This window comes from Protopterus annectens, chromosome 8.part1, assembly GCF_019279795.1.
Source record: "Protopterus annectens isolate FY-2018-M chromosome 8.part1, PAN1.0, whole genome shotgun sequence".
NCBI classification, from domain to species: domain Eukaryota; kingdom Metazoa; phylum Chordata; order Ceratodontiformes; family Protopteridae; genus Protopterus; species Protopterus annectens.
This window is the reverse complement of record NC_056742.1, coordinates 109,355,056-109,371,445: the sequence shown is the minus strand read 5'-3', so window position 1 is coordinate 109,371,445 and position 16,390 is coordinate 109,355,056. Positions and strand designations below refer to the sequence as shown.

The following is a 16,390-nucleotide window of genomic DNA, read 5'->3' as shown; positions in this document are numbered from 1 at the left end:
GTGAAAATGCTCCCTAAGAGTATGCAAGGTTTCACCAAAAGAAAAATCCTCTGGGGGAGAAGCAGAGAGAATAGAGTCCTCTGCATCAGAATCCTCACAGGTAGATAAGGGTAAATCCTGGTCATCAGAGGAGACACAAAGTTTAGAATCCTGATCAGAAGTATCATAAGCAAATTCAGTCCTAGGTCTCTTAGAGGGGGAAGGTTGGACTCCCCTGACTGAAGTAATACGGTCTTCAGCCATTCTTATCATTTGTTTTTTAGGCATAAAGGCCTGACCATGTGGTCTGGGCGCCGGTTTCCTAGGCATTGTTCGAGCTTTAGGCCTATAAGAAGAAGATGGCGTCGGTTTAATATGCAAGTCAGTAGGCCTGAATACACCCTCAGAAGCCAGTTCCTGCACAGCGGCTTCAGACCGATCTAAGGTAGAGACATCCGCAGGTTCCACAGTTGAAGCATCTCGTGGCATACCAGACTCCGAATGGGTCTCAGTAGAGGCCTGCGAATCCGAAGTAGTGGGTATCAGGGACTGCAAAAGCGCCTCATTGAGTACCAGTAAACTGGCAACTAGCTTAGGAGAAGCGTCGTCGGTAGCTTTGGACCTAGGCAGCCTGTCTCTGTCTTTATCTTTGCGTTTTTTCAGAATGTCAGTAGTAGAGTGGCTCACCGAAGACATATCTGGATAATTGAACAGAGTACCAAAATATTTAGAAGCGAAAACGTACCGACAACTAATAGTTCGTGGTTTAAATAAGGCACAAAACTGACAGCGAGGTACGTTGTGGTCAGGGACTAGGCAAGGAATACAGTACGAATGAAAATCTTTCTGAGGTATTTGCTTTCCACAAGAAATATAATTATTGACTTTTACTGACATTGGTTTAGAGCAAGAAAAAGTTTCCCCAACGGGGTACTTAGCTTTAGTTGAAGACTTCGGTTCTGAAACTCGAAAATGAAAATTTCAGGAGTCAGTTGAACAGCACTTGCGAACTGCTTCTGCTTCAGGCACCGCACGGCAAGAAAGACTGATGTAATGGCATCAGCTGCATGTTTTATACCCTTGACTACCTGACGTCATGGAAGATGAGACAGCAACTGACGCAGGACCCAAGACTTTGACAATCAGGCCGACTGAGGGCTACTGCAAGCAGATAACCCAAATGTAATGACTGCAACAGTGAAACACGAAGAACATTATCTGCTATTTCACTATCAGCAGTACTGAATTTCATTTCCAAATCAGAATGAAAAAAATAACCCAATCTGTAACCCTTTTCCAAAAGTACATCAAAATTCCTAACAGCCTTATTGTATTCACTAGTATTACTCTCCTTGTACACCTCATTATTTTGTAGGTGCAACACACACACATGAAAATACTGTTGGACATTCATAACTATTTTGCTATCCTTATCAGAGGGTTTAATCACCACATGGTTATTTTTTGCCAACAACTGCAACTCCTTCCATTCACATTTAGTCATATTAAATGTCACTTTATGCTTTTCATGTACAAAATTATCATAAGCAGGTTCAAATTCAGCATATTAGAAAATTGCTTAATGCTTTCATGCCTATATGGAGGCATAAAATCACTTTTACAAACAACTTTACTGGTGTCTAATAAACTATAAGCATTAACATTATCAATTTCACTATCATTTTCACCCGGGTCTGAATAACATGAGTAAAAGCTGGCTTTCTCCCTTTCTTTTTCAGTGTCTGTGCATATATCACAGATGCAACTAGAGTGGTGTGAAGGAGTGGCTGGGTTCCCGGTACAAGCTGTTGGGAAGCTCAAATGGCAGGTGCTTATGTTGCAGGAATGCAGTAGCAACAAATACTAATACTGCATTGATGGCTCAGCTGAACTACTTTTTGCAAGGGATGTTTGCGGCAATAATTGTTGCAAGCTGTTTAAGCTTTTAGAAAGCAGCTTGTTATAGTTGCAAGAGTGGATGAGATTTTTTTTTGTCTGTTTTCACCTTTTTTTTCTGCTCTTCCAGATCCAACATCTCTGAAGTTTCTCACTCACGGTCTACTTAAGTCTCTCAGGCACACTAGAAGGGCTTTTTTGATGAGCTACTGATAGCCGGTGTATACATACTGTTTTATCAGGTGGGTTGACCCTGACTTATCAATAAACATGTTCCAAGACACCTGTAAGCACTGCTAGATATCGTGAACCTGGCTAGGAGATAACTGCATTCCTCCCTTGTCTCCCCCTCCTGTACTTTTGTTTTTGTTTTTTGGCTTTTCTGTCCCTCTCCTTTCCTTCGAGATTTGGCTCTCACCTCTGTTTGATATCTAGTGCCAACAAAAATTCATAATGTAAATTCTTTGTTCTTTGTATCTTATTTTTTTCCAGAGAAACATTATACTGTATGATGTTGTGACCATGTACAGGTACTTTTCTTACTGATGTTAATTAAATTCTTGTGTCCATCTGCTTATGATTCTGTTAATTTATTCAACATTTATTCTTGACTTGTACTACTCTGTATGCTTGCCTTTACATTGTGACTGTTGAATTAATACTGAATAAAGTGTATTGCTTCTTTGGCTGTATTTCCACCATGCTGTTCCTGGAAATTCTCTAGGTGGATTAGTGTTCTGCCTTGGTTAACATTCTCTTAAAAAATACATAAAGAATCTATCTTTGTAAGTTAATTAATCTCAAGTAAACCATACTCCTCTTAAGTAAGACCATTTTGAAAGAAGAAATTTTGGAAATTTTCTGATTCATCACAGTCCCCAGATTTCCCCTCCCGTGACCAGTGCCGATGAATGCCACAGAGTAGTAGGACAGTGGGGTTGTGGCTTACTATTTGTGGGAAGACTTGGCCAAAAGGAGCACACAAAATTTCTTACCTGTATTATACATTCCCACATCAGATTACCTCTTTCTTCCTCCACGAGTTTCCAATCATCTCCTGCAGTTGCTGAGAGTGACTGGAGTTCCTTACCCAGTTAATTTTCATACTTCTTGCAGTTGGTGTGTTTCCACAAAACCACAGACAGCTGTTTAACTTCCTCAGAATGTTCATCAATAATATAATAATTCAGGTCTCCCCTTAGAAATTACATGGATCACATACCACCTCACTTATAACTGCTTCTGAATGTTTATTTTTATTTGTTAAACTGGGTAACTGGAGTAATGTATGCAGATCTTTTCCAGTTAACAGTAGCTACTACATGCATGGATAATTGAGTGGTCACTAAGCATAATGTTCTGGCAGGCAGGAGGAAATCAGAACGCCTTGATGAAGCCTGCCTGGGTAAAGGCAGCTTTCTGTAATACAACCCCCCCCCTCCAAAAAAAAATAAATAAAAACTCCTCCCCAGTTCAATCTAACCATTTCTAGATGTAAGTTTCTGCTTACCCACCCTATTTTGGTATGGGATGCCCATGCAGTACATTTATGAGTCAAACTGTTTCTGGTATTAATTTTCCACTTACAGCCAAATTAATATTTTTTTTCTATCTGTCTCCACCTCCTACCACTGAGTGTACACACCCCTCATGTTTGACTTGTCTGTTACTATTTTGTCCATATCTGACTGCCACATGCATTTCTCTACCACATCATTGAACTGGTGGTAATTGTGATAAATCTAAGGGATCAGAAATTAACTCACATCACAACATCTGTTATTTATTTTTATGCTTACTACTGTTTCAAAACTAACTATCCAGCTAACTCATGATAGGTATGTTGCGTATATGGAGCAAAAGGATACAAACAAATCTCAGAAATGCACCATAGAGCATCTAAAACTCCACAGCTGATTTTCAGCCTAATTAAAGCACGTCTTCCAGCAAATGTTGCGGCCTGCATTAGGAAGTAAAAAGTTAAGTGTCATTTTACTTAATTGTAAATAATTGTACAATTGGTTATGGAGAAAAAAATATTACCAGGACTTAAATTATTCAGGCATACAGTGCACTTCATTGTCTTATGACAAGTGCTTCACTCAAAGACAACAATACTGCTGGCAAGTTAAGAAAGTTCAAAACAGTTAACTGATTATTCAGTTTTGTTTATGTTAACAGATTTTGAAACGGGAAGATATACAATCTAAGCTTGGATGAACATGGGTCAGTACTCTATGCACAGTAGAGGAGGCTAAGATTACATTGACAGAATCATGATGAGTACTGAAACCAAGTGTAAAGACTGGCCTCCAAATTTTTAATATCAAGTTTTATCATTATTTTCATGGTGACAAGAACCGACAATACTAGGACAATGTAAAACATGCATGCACATGGGTTATTTAAGCATTTACAGAGCAAGGGGTATACAGAACAGATGAAAATATTCTGCTGAACCAGCAGATACTCCGAATCAGTACCCCAAAGATCTTAATATGCTGTATACTGTGGTTTTAAATAACAAGTTTGTAAACATGCAAATATTAAAGAATAGTTGGCATAATAAAATTAATTAGCACAGCAGGTTATACATTTGTCTTTGACTTTGCAAAAACCAGAATGCTATCGGTTCTCTCCATTAAAAGGCACTTGTGTCAATATAAAAGAAATACAAGAGTGGAACACGTAGATACAAACTTTATTCCAACAAGCATGAATGTGCTAGTTTTTTTTTTTTTTTGTTTGTTTTTTTATATTTTGTCTCTAATAAAGTTCATATCTGCATATTCCACACGTGTATTTTCTTTTTATTTATTTGTACTGGTATCCTTTTTCTGAGAATCCTACATTTTTTACTTCTTCTTTCGGCTGCTCTCGTTAGGGGTCGCCACAGCAGATAAACTGTTTCCATTTCTTCCTGTCCTCTGCATCTTGCTCTGTCACACCAACCGCCTGCATGTCCTCTCTCACCACATCCATAAACCTAATCTTAGGCCTTCCTCTTTTCCTGTTACCTGGCAGCTTCATCCATAGCATCTTTTTTCCAATATACTCTGCATCCCTCCTCAGCACATGTCCAAACCAACGTAATCTTGCCTCTCTGGCTTTGTCTCCAAACCTTTCAACCTGGGCTGACCCTCTAATATACTTATTCCTAATCCTGTCCATCCTCATCACACCCAGTGCAAATCATAACATCTTCAACTCTGCCACGTCAAGCTCCGACTCCTGCCTTTTTGTCAATGCCACTGTCTCCAACCCGTATAACATAGCTGGTCTCACTACCCTCTTGTAGACCTTCCCTTTCACTCTTACTGGTACTCGTCTGTCACAAATCACTCCTGACACTCTTCTCCATCCACTCCATCCTGCCTGTACTCCCTTCTTCACCTCTCGTCCACACTCACCATTACTCTGAACTGTTGATCCCAAGTACTTAAACTCATTCACCTTCGCCACCTCTACTCCCTGCATCCTCACCATTCCTCTGTACTCCCTCTCATTCACACCCATATATTCTGTCTTAGTCCTGCTGACCTTCATTCCTCTTCTCTCTAGAGCATATCTCCACCTCTCCAGGGTCTCCTCCACCTGTTTCCTACTCTCACTACAGATCACAATGTCATCTGCAAACATCATAGTCCACGGGGCCTCCTGTCTGATCTCATCTGTCAACCTGTCCATCACCATTGCAAATAAGAAAGGGCTCAAAGCTGATCCATGATGTAATCCCACCTCCACCTTAAACGCATCCGTCACTCCCACCGCAGACCTCACCGCTGTCACACTACCTCGTACATATCCTGTACCACTCTTACATACTTCTCTGACACTCCTGACTTCCTCATACAATACCACAACTCCTCTCTAGGCACCCTGTCATATGCTTTCTCTAAATCCACAAAGACACAATGCAACTCCTTCGGACCTTCTCTGTACTTCTCCATCAACACTCTCAGAGCAAACATCGCATATGTAGTGCTCTTTCCTGGCATGAAACCATACTGCTGATCACTAATCATCACCTCCCTTCTTAACCTAGCTTCCACTACTCTTTCCCATAACTTCATGCTGTGACTGATAAGTTTAATCCCTCTGTAGTTACTACAGCTCTGCACATCACCCTTCTTAAAAATCGGTACCAAAACACTTTCTCCATTCCTCAGGCATCCTCTCACTTTCCAAGATTTCATTAAACAATCTAGTTAAAAACTCCACTGCCATTTCACCTAAACACCTCCATGCTTCCACAGGTATGTCATCTGGACCAACAGCCTTTCTGTTCTTCATCCTCTTCATAGCTATCCTTACTTCCTCCTTGCACTGCACTTCATGATTAACTATCCGCACATCATCCAACCTTCTCTCCCTCTCATTCTCTTCATTTTTACTACTTGTGTCAATATTCTAAAACAGATACTGTATAACAGTAATACAGGTTTTCCATATACATATCTTCCATATTAGGAAAGGACATTAAAACATTCTCTTTATCTCCTCATAGCCACACCGCTTGCTAATAAAGAATATTTCACACAACCACACACACATTCTTTTTTCGGCTTTTCCCCGATTAGGGGTCGCCACAGTGGAGCACATCTGCTCATGATTGGCATTTATATATATATATATATATATATATATATTGTACACATATACACACACACACACACACACATATAGCAGATATAAAAAGTGTACAAATGCCAGGTGTTTTGTGATAAAAAAAATGAAACCACAATAAATAATTTCAAAACTTTTCCCACCTTTAATGTAACCTATACCCTGCATAATTCAATTGAACAAACAAACAAATCTGTTAGGGAATAAAAAAAAAAAAAAAAAAAGTACAATAAGCTGGTTGTGCACACCCTTAAAATAATACTTTGTTGAAGCACCTTTTGATTCAATTACAGCATTCAGTCTTCTTGGGTACACACCTGCCATCAATTAAAGAGACTCTGATCAACCCCAAATAAAGTTCAGCTGTCCAAGTAGGATTTCCCTGACATTTACTCATTTGCCTGCTACAGCAAAAGCCATGGTTCGCAGAGAGCTTACAAAGCATCAAATGGGATCTTGTTGATGAAAGAAATAGACTGCAGAAGGTTAATAAAACAAATGAAAACAATAATTAGAACTGTTCATAGAGACTCATGTGATATAACAGAAATAAACATGATATATTACTGTGCAGCTAAAGTAATAACCGATAAAGTTCTACCACAATAACACTGGGTAGTGAGGGAAAGGAAGGGGAGAAATCAAAAACCATCATGGAAATATCGAATAGAGAAAACTATAAAGCAGTTAAGACAAGAAATGTCATTGTTAGAAGATTATAGAAGATGGAATAGATCAACAAAAATAGTAAGAAAAACAGATGTGATAAAAGCAATGTGCAGTATTAGAACAGACTGGGATCTACCATGCACTACTGCAAATAAAATTTCAGCACAGACGGAAAGACTTAGTAGATATGAAAATAAATATAAAGGAAAAGTACAAAAGTAATTTATTGATGATCCAAAAAAGTTTTATAGAGAATTGGAAAATAAGGTAAAAAGAATTGAAAGACCGCCAAAAAAAGAAGAAATAGATACATTTTGGAGAAGTATCTATGAAGATCCTGTGGAACATAAAGATGCCAAATGGATAGAAGTTGTTAAAGAATAAGTGGTTCAAAGGTACAGGATATGAAATGGGATGAAGTAACAGCCAGAGAGATTGAAACAAAGTTAAGAAAAGCCTCTAATTAGAAAACCCCAGGCCCAGATGCAGTACCTAATTTTTGGCTGAAAGTATTAACATCTTTGCACGAAGATTTAGCCATGAGTAAGAACTATTTATATGCACACCCTGAACAGACACCAACCTGGTTCACAAACAGGAAAAATAATGCTCCTACTTAAGAGTGAACCTGCAAGCTACCCTAAAAATTATAAACCATTATACAATGACCCCCCCCATTAATATTCCAAAACGTGCAAGCTGATTGGCCAGCGTGCCCGTTGTAAATCCCACAATATACCAATGGAAAAGGTCCGGTCTCCTGAACTTTTTCTGTTGGTATAAAGTGTCCAAAACTTTTTTTTTTTAATTTAAAAAAAAATGGAGCAACGGAGACTTTCTTTTCTCCACTGCTTCTGTTTCAAAAGCATTGATATATTGGGTATGCATGGGAACGCAAGTCCCATACGCATGCGCTATCCATCAATGTAAGGAAGCAGTATACCACCACTGGCAGAAGAACAATAATGCGCCGTTATACAAAGACATTATTTAAGAAAAGTAAGTATTTTTTTTCTTAAATAATGTCATTGTATAATAGCAATAACGACTCTGTGGTTGTGGTATATTGAAGATTTACCTGCGGTTGGGTTTATTTAATCACTCGGGCTTCGCCCTCGTGATTAAACCATGTCAACCGTGGATAAATCTTCAATATACCACGCCATGTTGTTGTTTATTGCTTAAATAACTTGCCTTCCGATGACATATAAACTATACACGGGAACTGATGCTGACAGATTTTATAGTCATTTAGAAGAAAACTCAATTATGGCAGTAGAACAAAAGGGTAATAAAAGTGTCATATGGAACAAACTATCATTTGTTGTTAAATAGTCATAGTGGAGAACTGTAAAAAGGGGAAGAATCTATGTATGGAATGGATTGACTACAAAAAGCATTTGATAGTGTCCCACATTTGTGGATAAGTGTGCTTAAAAATGTGTAAGATACACCCTACACTGATAGACTACATTACAGTGAACATGAAACAGTGACAGACTACTTTGCAATTAAGCCAGGATAAAGGACAAATGATTATCCCAGGGATAAAAAATCAAAAGGGGAAATTCCAGGGTGAGACTCTGTCACCGCTGCTATTCTGCCTTGCCTTTAACCCAGTAAGCTGTCTACTTAACAGCTTAGGTCATGGCTAAAATTTGGCTCCTAGAAAACAACAAAGTGCAAAGACTTATCTTCTCTTTGTCGATGCTTTAGAACTATATAGCTCATCAGATGAGAAACAAAGCACAACTGCAAGTTGTCAACATTTTTTCAGATGATATAAGAATGTCATTTGGTTTTGATAAATGTGCAAAAGCAACCTTTAAAGCAGGAAAAATGCAACGTCAGGAAAACTTCAGTTTGGGACAAGAATGTGATATAAAAGAACTTGAGCAAGAGGGAGCATATAAATACTTGGGAATTGATGAAGAATCATTAGTAAAACACGAACAAATGCGAATAAAATTTAGTAAAGAATATTTCAAAACACTTTAATCCTGAAAACAGCACGGACAGCTAGGAACAAAATTCAAGCTATAAACCAATTTGCTCTTCCTGGCCTAAGGAGTGACTGACTGGCCCCAAAACATGTTGGAGAGATTAAATAGGATGGTTCATGCTTACCAAATGATTTATAAAAATCAGTGCATACCAAGATTACATATTCCCCATTATGAAGGAGGGATGGGCCTCCTTGAAATTGATTATATGTATAGATCTGCAATTGTGGGACTCCACACATCTGCTGACCTCAATACCCAAATGTAGTGAAAGTTTTGAAACACGAGGAGAATAAATCTAAGATGACTTCTCTCTTAATTTAGCAGAAGCATATTGGCATCAAGAAGGAATGGAAATCAAACCATAAGTGGATAAAAATCAGGCAGCAACTGAAAGTGCCAAAAAAAGAGAGAATATAAGGTGAAGGACCAGATGAAAAGGCAAGAAATGTGGAAAAAGCATACATATAGTTGCAAGTAGAGAAAACTTCTGGAAGAACATCATGCTGATCAGGAACAAATGCAGAAATGGTTGAGAAGTGAATTCAAACCAAGAGATGAAAGGGCAGCCCAAGATAGTGGGCTGCGTACACATTGGTTTACAAAGTCCATTGAACATGTGGGAGAAACAGACAAATGTAGGCTTTGTAAAACCGAATTGGAAACAGTTGCACTCCTTGTTGCAGGTTGCGACATACTAATGGCAGGACGACTGTGTGAAGATAGGTGAAGGCTGCCAGCCTAGCCAGACAGAATTTTGTAGATAATTCTGTCATTTGTAAATATTAATATAAGCCACAGGCTTACTCTCTTAAATGGAGAAATTGGTGTTAAATCTGGAATTGCAAAAATGTAACAGTGCACTCTGCTGTACGAAAGTTGATAAGTCAAGCATTGTGTAACTGATGTCAAAACTCAGAGGCGAGATGTCTAGATAAAGGCATTCTGCCTATTGTTTTGAGGCCAGAGTTAATGGCTAGAATTTCCATGTATACTTTCTTTTATTGCTCTGGCTTCCTGACCAGCTGCAAGATCAAAAGGGCTGTTAACCTCTGAGTTTCTGTTAGCCTGGGAAAACCAGAAAATTGTTGAGAATGATGTAATGTGTAGCAAGCACTGTGTTATCAATTTAAGGAGAGAGAGTCAAAGGATATAAAGCATTTGTCTTGAGAACATCCAACATCAACGGCACTGTCTTGCTCTATATGCAAGTTTATTTTAGAATTGTGTTTTCTCTTAGATATAGCTAGGAAATAGGAAGATTAGATTAGTTTTTTTTCTGTATTGATATCAGAACTTTTCTACTGTATTTAAGTATTCCTCTGTGATCTCTAAACTCTTGAATATCACTGTGTAGTAAGAAGTATTGTCTTGTGTTTTTATTATTTATTATTAAATATTTTTAAACCTTTCAACTGTGGCTATTTTGTGTAGAGATAATTTAATCTCTAGAGTACATTGTATATATATATATATATATATATATATATATAGATATATATAGATATAGATAGATCGTGATACTGTACAAAGCCACTCCAAATAAGCCACGACTGTTCAGTTGCACTTACCATTTGGATAATAATATGGCACAGTAATAATTGGACACCCTTTGATAAGGGCCTTTTTAGTAGATGATGAATATTAGTGGGTGGTGGCAGTGATTTCTACCATAGAGTCTGGGTAAAAAGGGGCACAGCTGGAGAACCTGTGCCAGCCTTCCCGAGGAGTATCTGTGTGGATGCCTATGACTCATCTCAGTGTGCGTGTGTCAGCTACTTGGGCAGGAACACGAAGCACTGGTCGGACAGAGAGGGTGCTGGAGTTTTAGCTTGCCCACTAGGTTGGGATATGGGCACTACAGCTGTGCCAGTGGGGAGTCTTATTGGGGATCTGGAGAGAAAGGGGGAAACCAGCCCCAGACTGACTGTGATCTCTGTGTGCTCTTAAGGGAAATTGTACTTTACTGTGTGTGTATTTGTTATCCTCCCCTATGTGGATGCCCCTCACTGGTGGTAGTGGTGAGGACTGAGCCTCCTTGATTGCTGGGCCAAGTGCATGGGCGTCACTGACTGTATACTGAAAGGCATAATAATGTAGCAAGATTGTTGCACTGGGGATTGTGCAAACATTATGGTATTGCAGTGACTGAAAAGCACTGGAAACATGAGCCACAAAGCATTACAGAAAATGATGAAGTTTATATCACTTGGGACTGCCCATTACTAACAGTTCAAATGACAGATGCTAGAAAACTGGATATAGTGGTTCAAGAAAAGAAGACAAGAGTAGCACTGATCACTGAAATCGCCACAGCCAGTGACTACAGTGTCTGGCGTACAGGCAGACACAAAGTCATAAAATATCAGGATCTGCAGGTAAAAATGAGAGCAGTGTGGAAGAATGATACCCAGACAGTTCCAATAGTAGTAGGAGCAACAGGTTTTATAAAATATAATCTTCAATCGTATTTAGATATGTTACAATGAATTGCAGGAGGAGTCATTACTGGGCACATTGCTGGTGCTCAGAAGAGCAATTTTGGCTGACATCAAAGACTGAAACAATACTAATTTTATGAACTTTAATCATACTTTGACTTAGGAATGGGGTCTATTCCAGTCATCTTATTAGAAACTCAAAAGACTTGGAGAAATTAAAAAGTTTGAAAGGTACCAGTCAGGAGAAGGGTACAAAGAATTTCTACAGCATTGAATAATGGCAAATGATATCTGAGAAGAATTGGTGAGGGTACTGGGTTATGGGTAAATGAGGAGGAGATTCAGCTCTGAAGTTAAAGATGCCAGCATCTGATCCTGTAACCTTTAGTTTGAGGTAGATGGAAAAGACAAAGGATCTGACCAATACAGCAGCTAGAACAGGGTAAAATGGGGTGGCTGTCCCCAGCCCAAGCTGTTAAGGGGAGTGACTGCCACCTCAGAAGAATTGCAGATTGGGAAAGGGTGTGTTATCAGCATTAATTTAAACAGGAAGAGCTAATGTCATGATTGCTTAAATGAATGTTTTCAGATATTAACTGCAGTAAGGAAGCAGAAGTTATTTTCTATAGTTCTGCAGTTGAAATGGCATTTGTTTTAGCCATCAACTTGACAGATCACTTCCTCTTTTGGTTCTCAACTGTGGGTTTAGAGGGGTACCAGTCTGTGAAGTGCCCAGGACACCTAAATGACCTAGCTATGGCTCTGAATTTATCTGACTTCATAATAACCCACTCTCTATTCTATCAAACAAGCATACATACAAAATGTAATTGCTTCAAAAACGTAGACCGTTCTTTTTAAGGTAGTGAACTTGCAGAAATAAAATGGTAACAGGTATTCTGAGGTATGCTTTTACTCTCTTTCACATAAACACACATTAACATATTCTCTCTCTCTCTGAAGCAGCAACATGATGACTAATGACACCAAAAAATACTCTGAAAAATCACAATGTCTGCAGTACAATCTGACCCAGACATTTGCATTACACGTGATGGTCAAACAACCTAGATTTTAGCTCTTTCCTTTACCTCCCATGTTTACTCAACAGCAAGGTAATCTAGATTCTAAAGACAGTGAAACAGACATGATGATTCAGTGACATTTTTTTTTTTTTTGCATAAAAGCAGTCTTAAGACGGTATTATTCCTTCTGTATTCACAGATAGATGCAAGAGTAAGGAAAAGAAAAAGACAAGTAGGTACTGAAGCATGGAATTGTTTAGAGTTGTAGTCTTTAGAATTACAAAGGCTATCAAACTTGCACCACTGCATAGCTAGTGTTTTTTTTTGCTGTGTCTAGGCATTTCAAACAGCCTACAAAAAAAAGAATTTAAACTACTTTGAGGGAAAAACATTCCATGTATCTGAAAATAAAGACCAAAATCAGGGACACGTAAAAATTGCTCGAATTCACTTAAAGTTACTAAAACAAGTTTTGCATCAATGTATATTTTCTGAAGAAGAAATATGAAACTGTCTGGCATTATTGACAGACTGCAATCCTTAGTGATTTAACAAAAAATAAATAAAATTATGAGGGACATGGCAAGAATACAAGGCAAAATCAGGAATGGCTGAAAGGTATGAAAATATTTGTCAAGCATCTCTAGAATTCATATTCACCTACCCCCGTATACTTTCTTACATGCTCAGTGTTGCTCTAATATCTCCTAAATTAGTGATTCCAGTACTACTCCTTGGGCTAAAAAGCTTTGGCCATTGGCAAGTTTGGAAGAAGTGGAAACGTGGAGCAGAACACGTGGCAGCATCCCATATGCTATCCTTAATGAAAGGGCTTTTTTGTAATGCCCTTATACAGCACAGCTGTTGACGTCACTTACATCATTGAACGTAGGGCCAGTTAGCTTCAGTCACACTTTGAAGATTTTGATGGCAATTTGCCCTGATTACTTTACTGTCCCCATCAACAATGGAGGGACAGGTGACAGGTAGGCCATTCACCCGACCCAACTGGGTGAGGAGACAATTGTCATTCCTTCCCACACCACCTTAATCAGGTCATTAAGCAGCTGGGTCGCTAATCAAACTTGGGTTGTCTGGGTCATATTCAAGGCCTTCAACTCTCTCTGCCAAGGAGTCAAGTGTAAGAAATCCTTCGGAAGGAAGGATGCACTGAAGCCATTATTATACCAGACAACACGTTAATATTCCACTCAATTCCAATGAAGAACATGGAAGTGTTGATAAATTTTCAGCAGTGTAGTAACTGATCAAACAATCTACTACACTCCATCTTGTACAAAGCATTGCTAGTTTTAATGACTACTATAAATTAAAACACATTACCTTTCTGGTCTGGTGTATGACACAACGGAGTCCAAAGGAGGCAAAGGATCAAAACCCATCAGTGGTTGCAATGTCACTTCCTTCATTGTATTAAAAAAAAGAAACATTTGAACAATTTATCAGTCAATTCTGATACATAGGAAACCTTGTAAATAATCTGGAATATTTACTAGAAAACAATACAGTTACATATTTGCACTTTTGTTTACATCTGAAACTTTATCTAGAGCTGCTTGCTACTTTACCACTGTATGAATAAAACAAAAAACTTCAACATTTCTAATGATTTTTAGAAACTTGGTACAAATGTACAAAGCAATCTGTTGCAGCACAGAATCAGGATTGCGGGTGAGAGGTACGATTCCAGTCCCACATCCACTGTTACAAATAAAGGCAAACAACCATTCATACAGATTTACCTTGTGTAATGTACAATATTAACTTACCACAAGAATATCAATGAGCAGTGCTCTACTACTAATAGATTCCTGAGTTACAGCATGCATATATGTATGAATGATCCGGCATATACTCATTCTGAAGAAAACAAAAATGATACAAGTGCACTGATCATTCCTCTCCAGTTAACCATGTACCTATCACTATTGCATTGCTTTGACAATGCGTATCTGGGGCCCCATTTACAAATTAGTCCCATAAATACAACCATCTCTCTACAGGACATCAAATGAAGTATGCCTTTAAGTCACACCCAAATAAAAAAACTTTCTATCCACCAACTACAGTGTTTTCTAACTCCCTGAAATCAAATTCCTATGTAATGGAAAATCAAGCTGCTATGCAGTGAAACTAAATCACCAGTGCTCGCTGTACTGACATAATCATGCAGCATACCACTAGTACCTCTCAACATGCACACAAATGATATATATATATATATATATAGTAATTTTAAAGTTAAAAAATATCTGCCTTCCTAATGCACCATTTCCATTCGACACTAAAATCCAGATTCATATGTATGACATGGAGTAAATTGGGACCAATTTCCAAGTCACAATGCTAAATGACAACCACCCAAGCAACCCAAGTGGATGGAGATTTGCCTTTTTCAGTGCAAGGGCACAGTTTTGTCTATAAAGAAGTATATTTATTAACAGAGTAGAAAATAAACTAAAAACTGCCTAAATTATGACTTTGCCTTACATTTTGTAGAATGTAGCACAGTAATAAAATTGTGTAGGAGCATGTCACTATAAATAACTTGTAGAAATCTCTTCTACCAGGATTTCAGCAGAAGTCTGACAGCATGATTTCTAGCATTCATGGCCCTTCCTCCTAGGTGTCAGGGCACTGTCAAGACACTTCCTGTATAAAAACTGACAGCAGCCTGTGCTTTCATACCAAGGATGACTGCAGGATATCACTCCTGTTGAACTTTAAGCAAGGTACTAAATATGGTGAATCAAAAATTTAGAGAAATACGTTTCCCCAAAGTTACTCAAACCTCAGCACTTCCTGAAAGGAGAGAAAATGTAAATGCACAGACATAGGGTACCTCAACTCAGGATGCCCCAAAACAGAATGCATTGTGGGAGGGAAACAAAATTGCAACAGCAATCTACCCAATCATCACTATGACAAGCTCTTTCACAACTGCACTATGCTTTTCGTACAGATCACTACTCTGGTAACCCTGAATAAAACAATTCTTGAGACTTTAGAGGGGAGACAGGTGGATAATTTGGAGGATTGGGTAGCAACACCTACAGAATGGCAGTAGCAAACTGAGCCTTAATGCTGGACAAAATATCTAGAATACAATGCTGATGGCCAAGAAAATGTTTCTAGAACAGCCTATTCACCCACCCACTTCAAAAAAGAAACAGTGGCTGTTGTGCCTCTAGTGTTGTGAGCTCTCATGGTTCCTTAAAACTTCTTCAAAGATGCCAGTAACAGCACAAAATAGAATGAGCTATCCACCTGGACTGTCAGTTTGGAAAATGTTTTCCCCCCCTTTCTCCAAGCAAAGGCTATACAAATGACATGAGATTCTATTGCTCTTGGTTTTATCTAGGCAACATCTCAGTTGCCTGTACAGGACTTAGGAAAGAGAAGCGCTTCTCTCTCTCTTTCCGGGGATTAGGGAAGAAAATAGAGAGATGGACAGTCAGAGGAGGAATTCAGTCACTGCTTCTAGAATACATGTAGGGTTTGTTCTAAGACTCTTTGCAGAAGGCAAAAAAAAAAAAAAACCTTCTCTGCACGACTGCTTATAGTTCCAAAATCATCCAGACTGAGATGATTGATAGAAGAAAGGCGATTTTCCATGTTACAAATTTGAGAGGCTTGCTGAGACAGCATGCTCAAAAGCAAGCTGCATCAGTAAATCCCATACATGAGCAGCTCCTTTTCTTAGTGGTCTTAGATGAATGACTCTCTTCAG

At 38.6% G+C, this 16,390-nt stretch overlaps 1 protein-coding gene across 1 annotated transcript in view; it reads right to left on the bottom strand.

The window, feature by feature from the left end:
* TCF25 (transcription factor 25) overlaps positions 1 to 16,390 on the bottom strand; it is an 848,985-nt gene that overhangs the window by 304,825 nt on the left and 527,770 nt on the right. Inside the window, exon 16 of the mRNA XM_044081728.1 lies at positions 13,984 to 14,063. Within this exon, the coding sequence (XP_043937663.1) occupies positions 13,984 to 14,063 (80 nt within the window). The remainder of the gene's footprint in view (positions 1 to 13,983; positions 14,064 to 16,390) is intronic.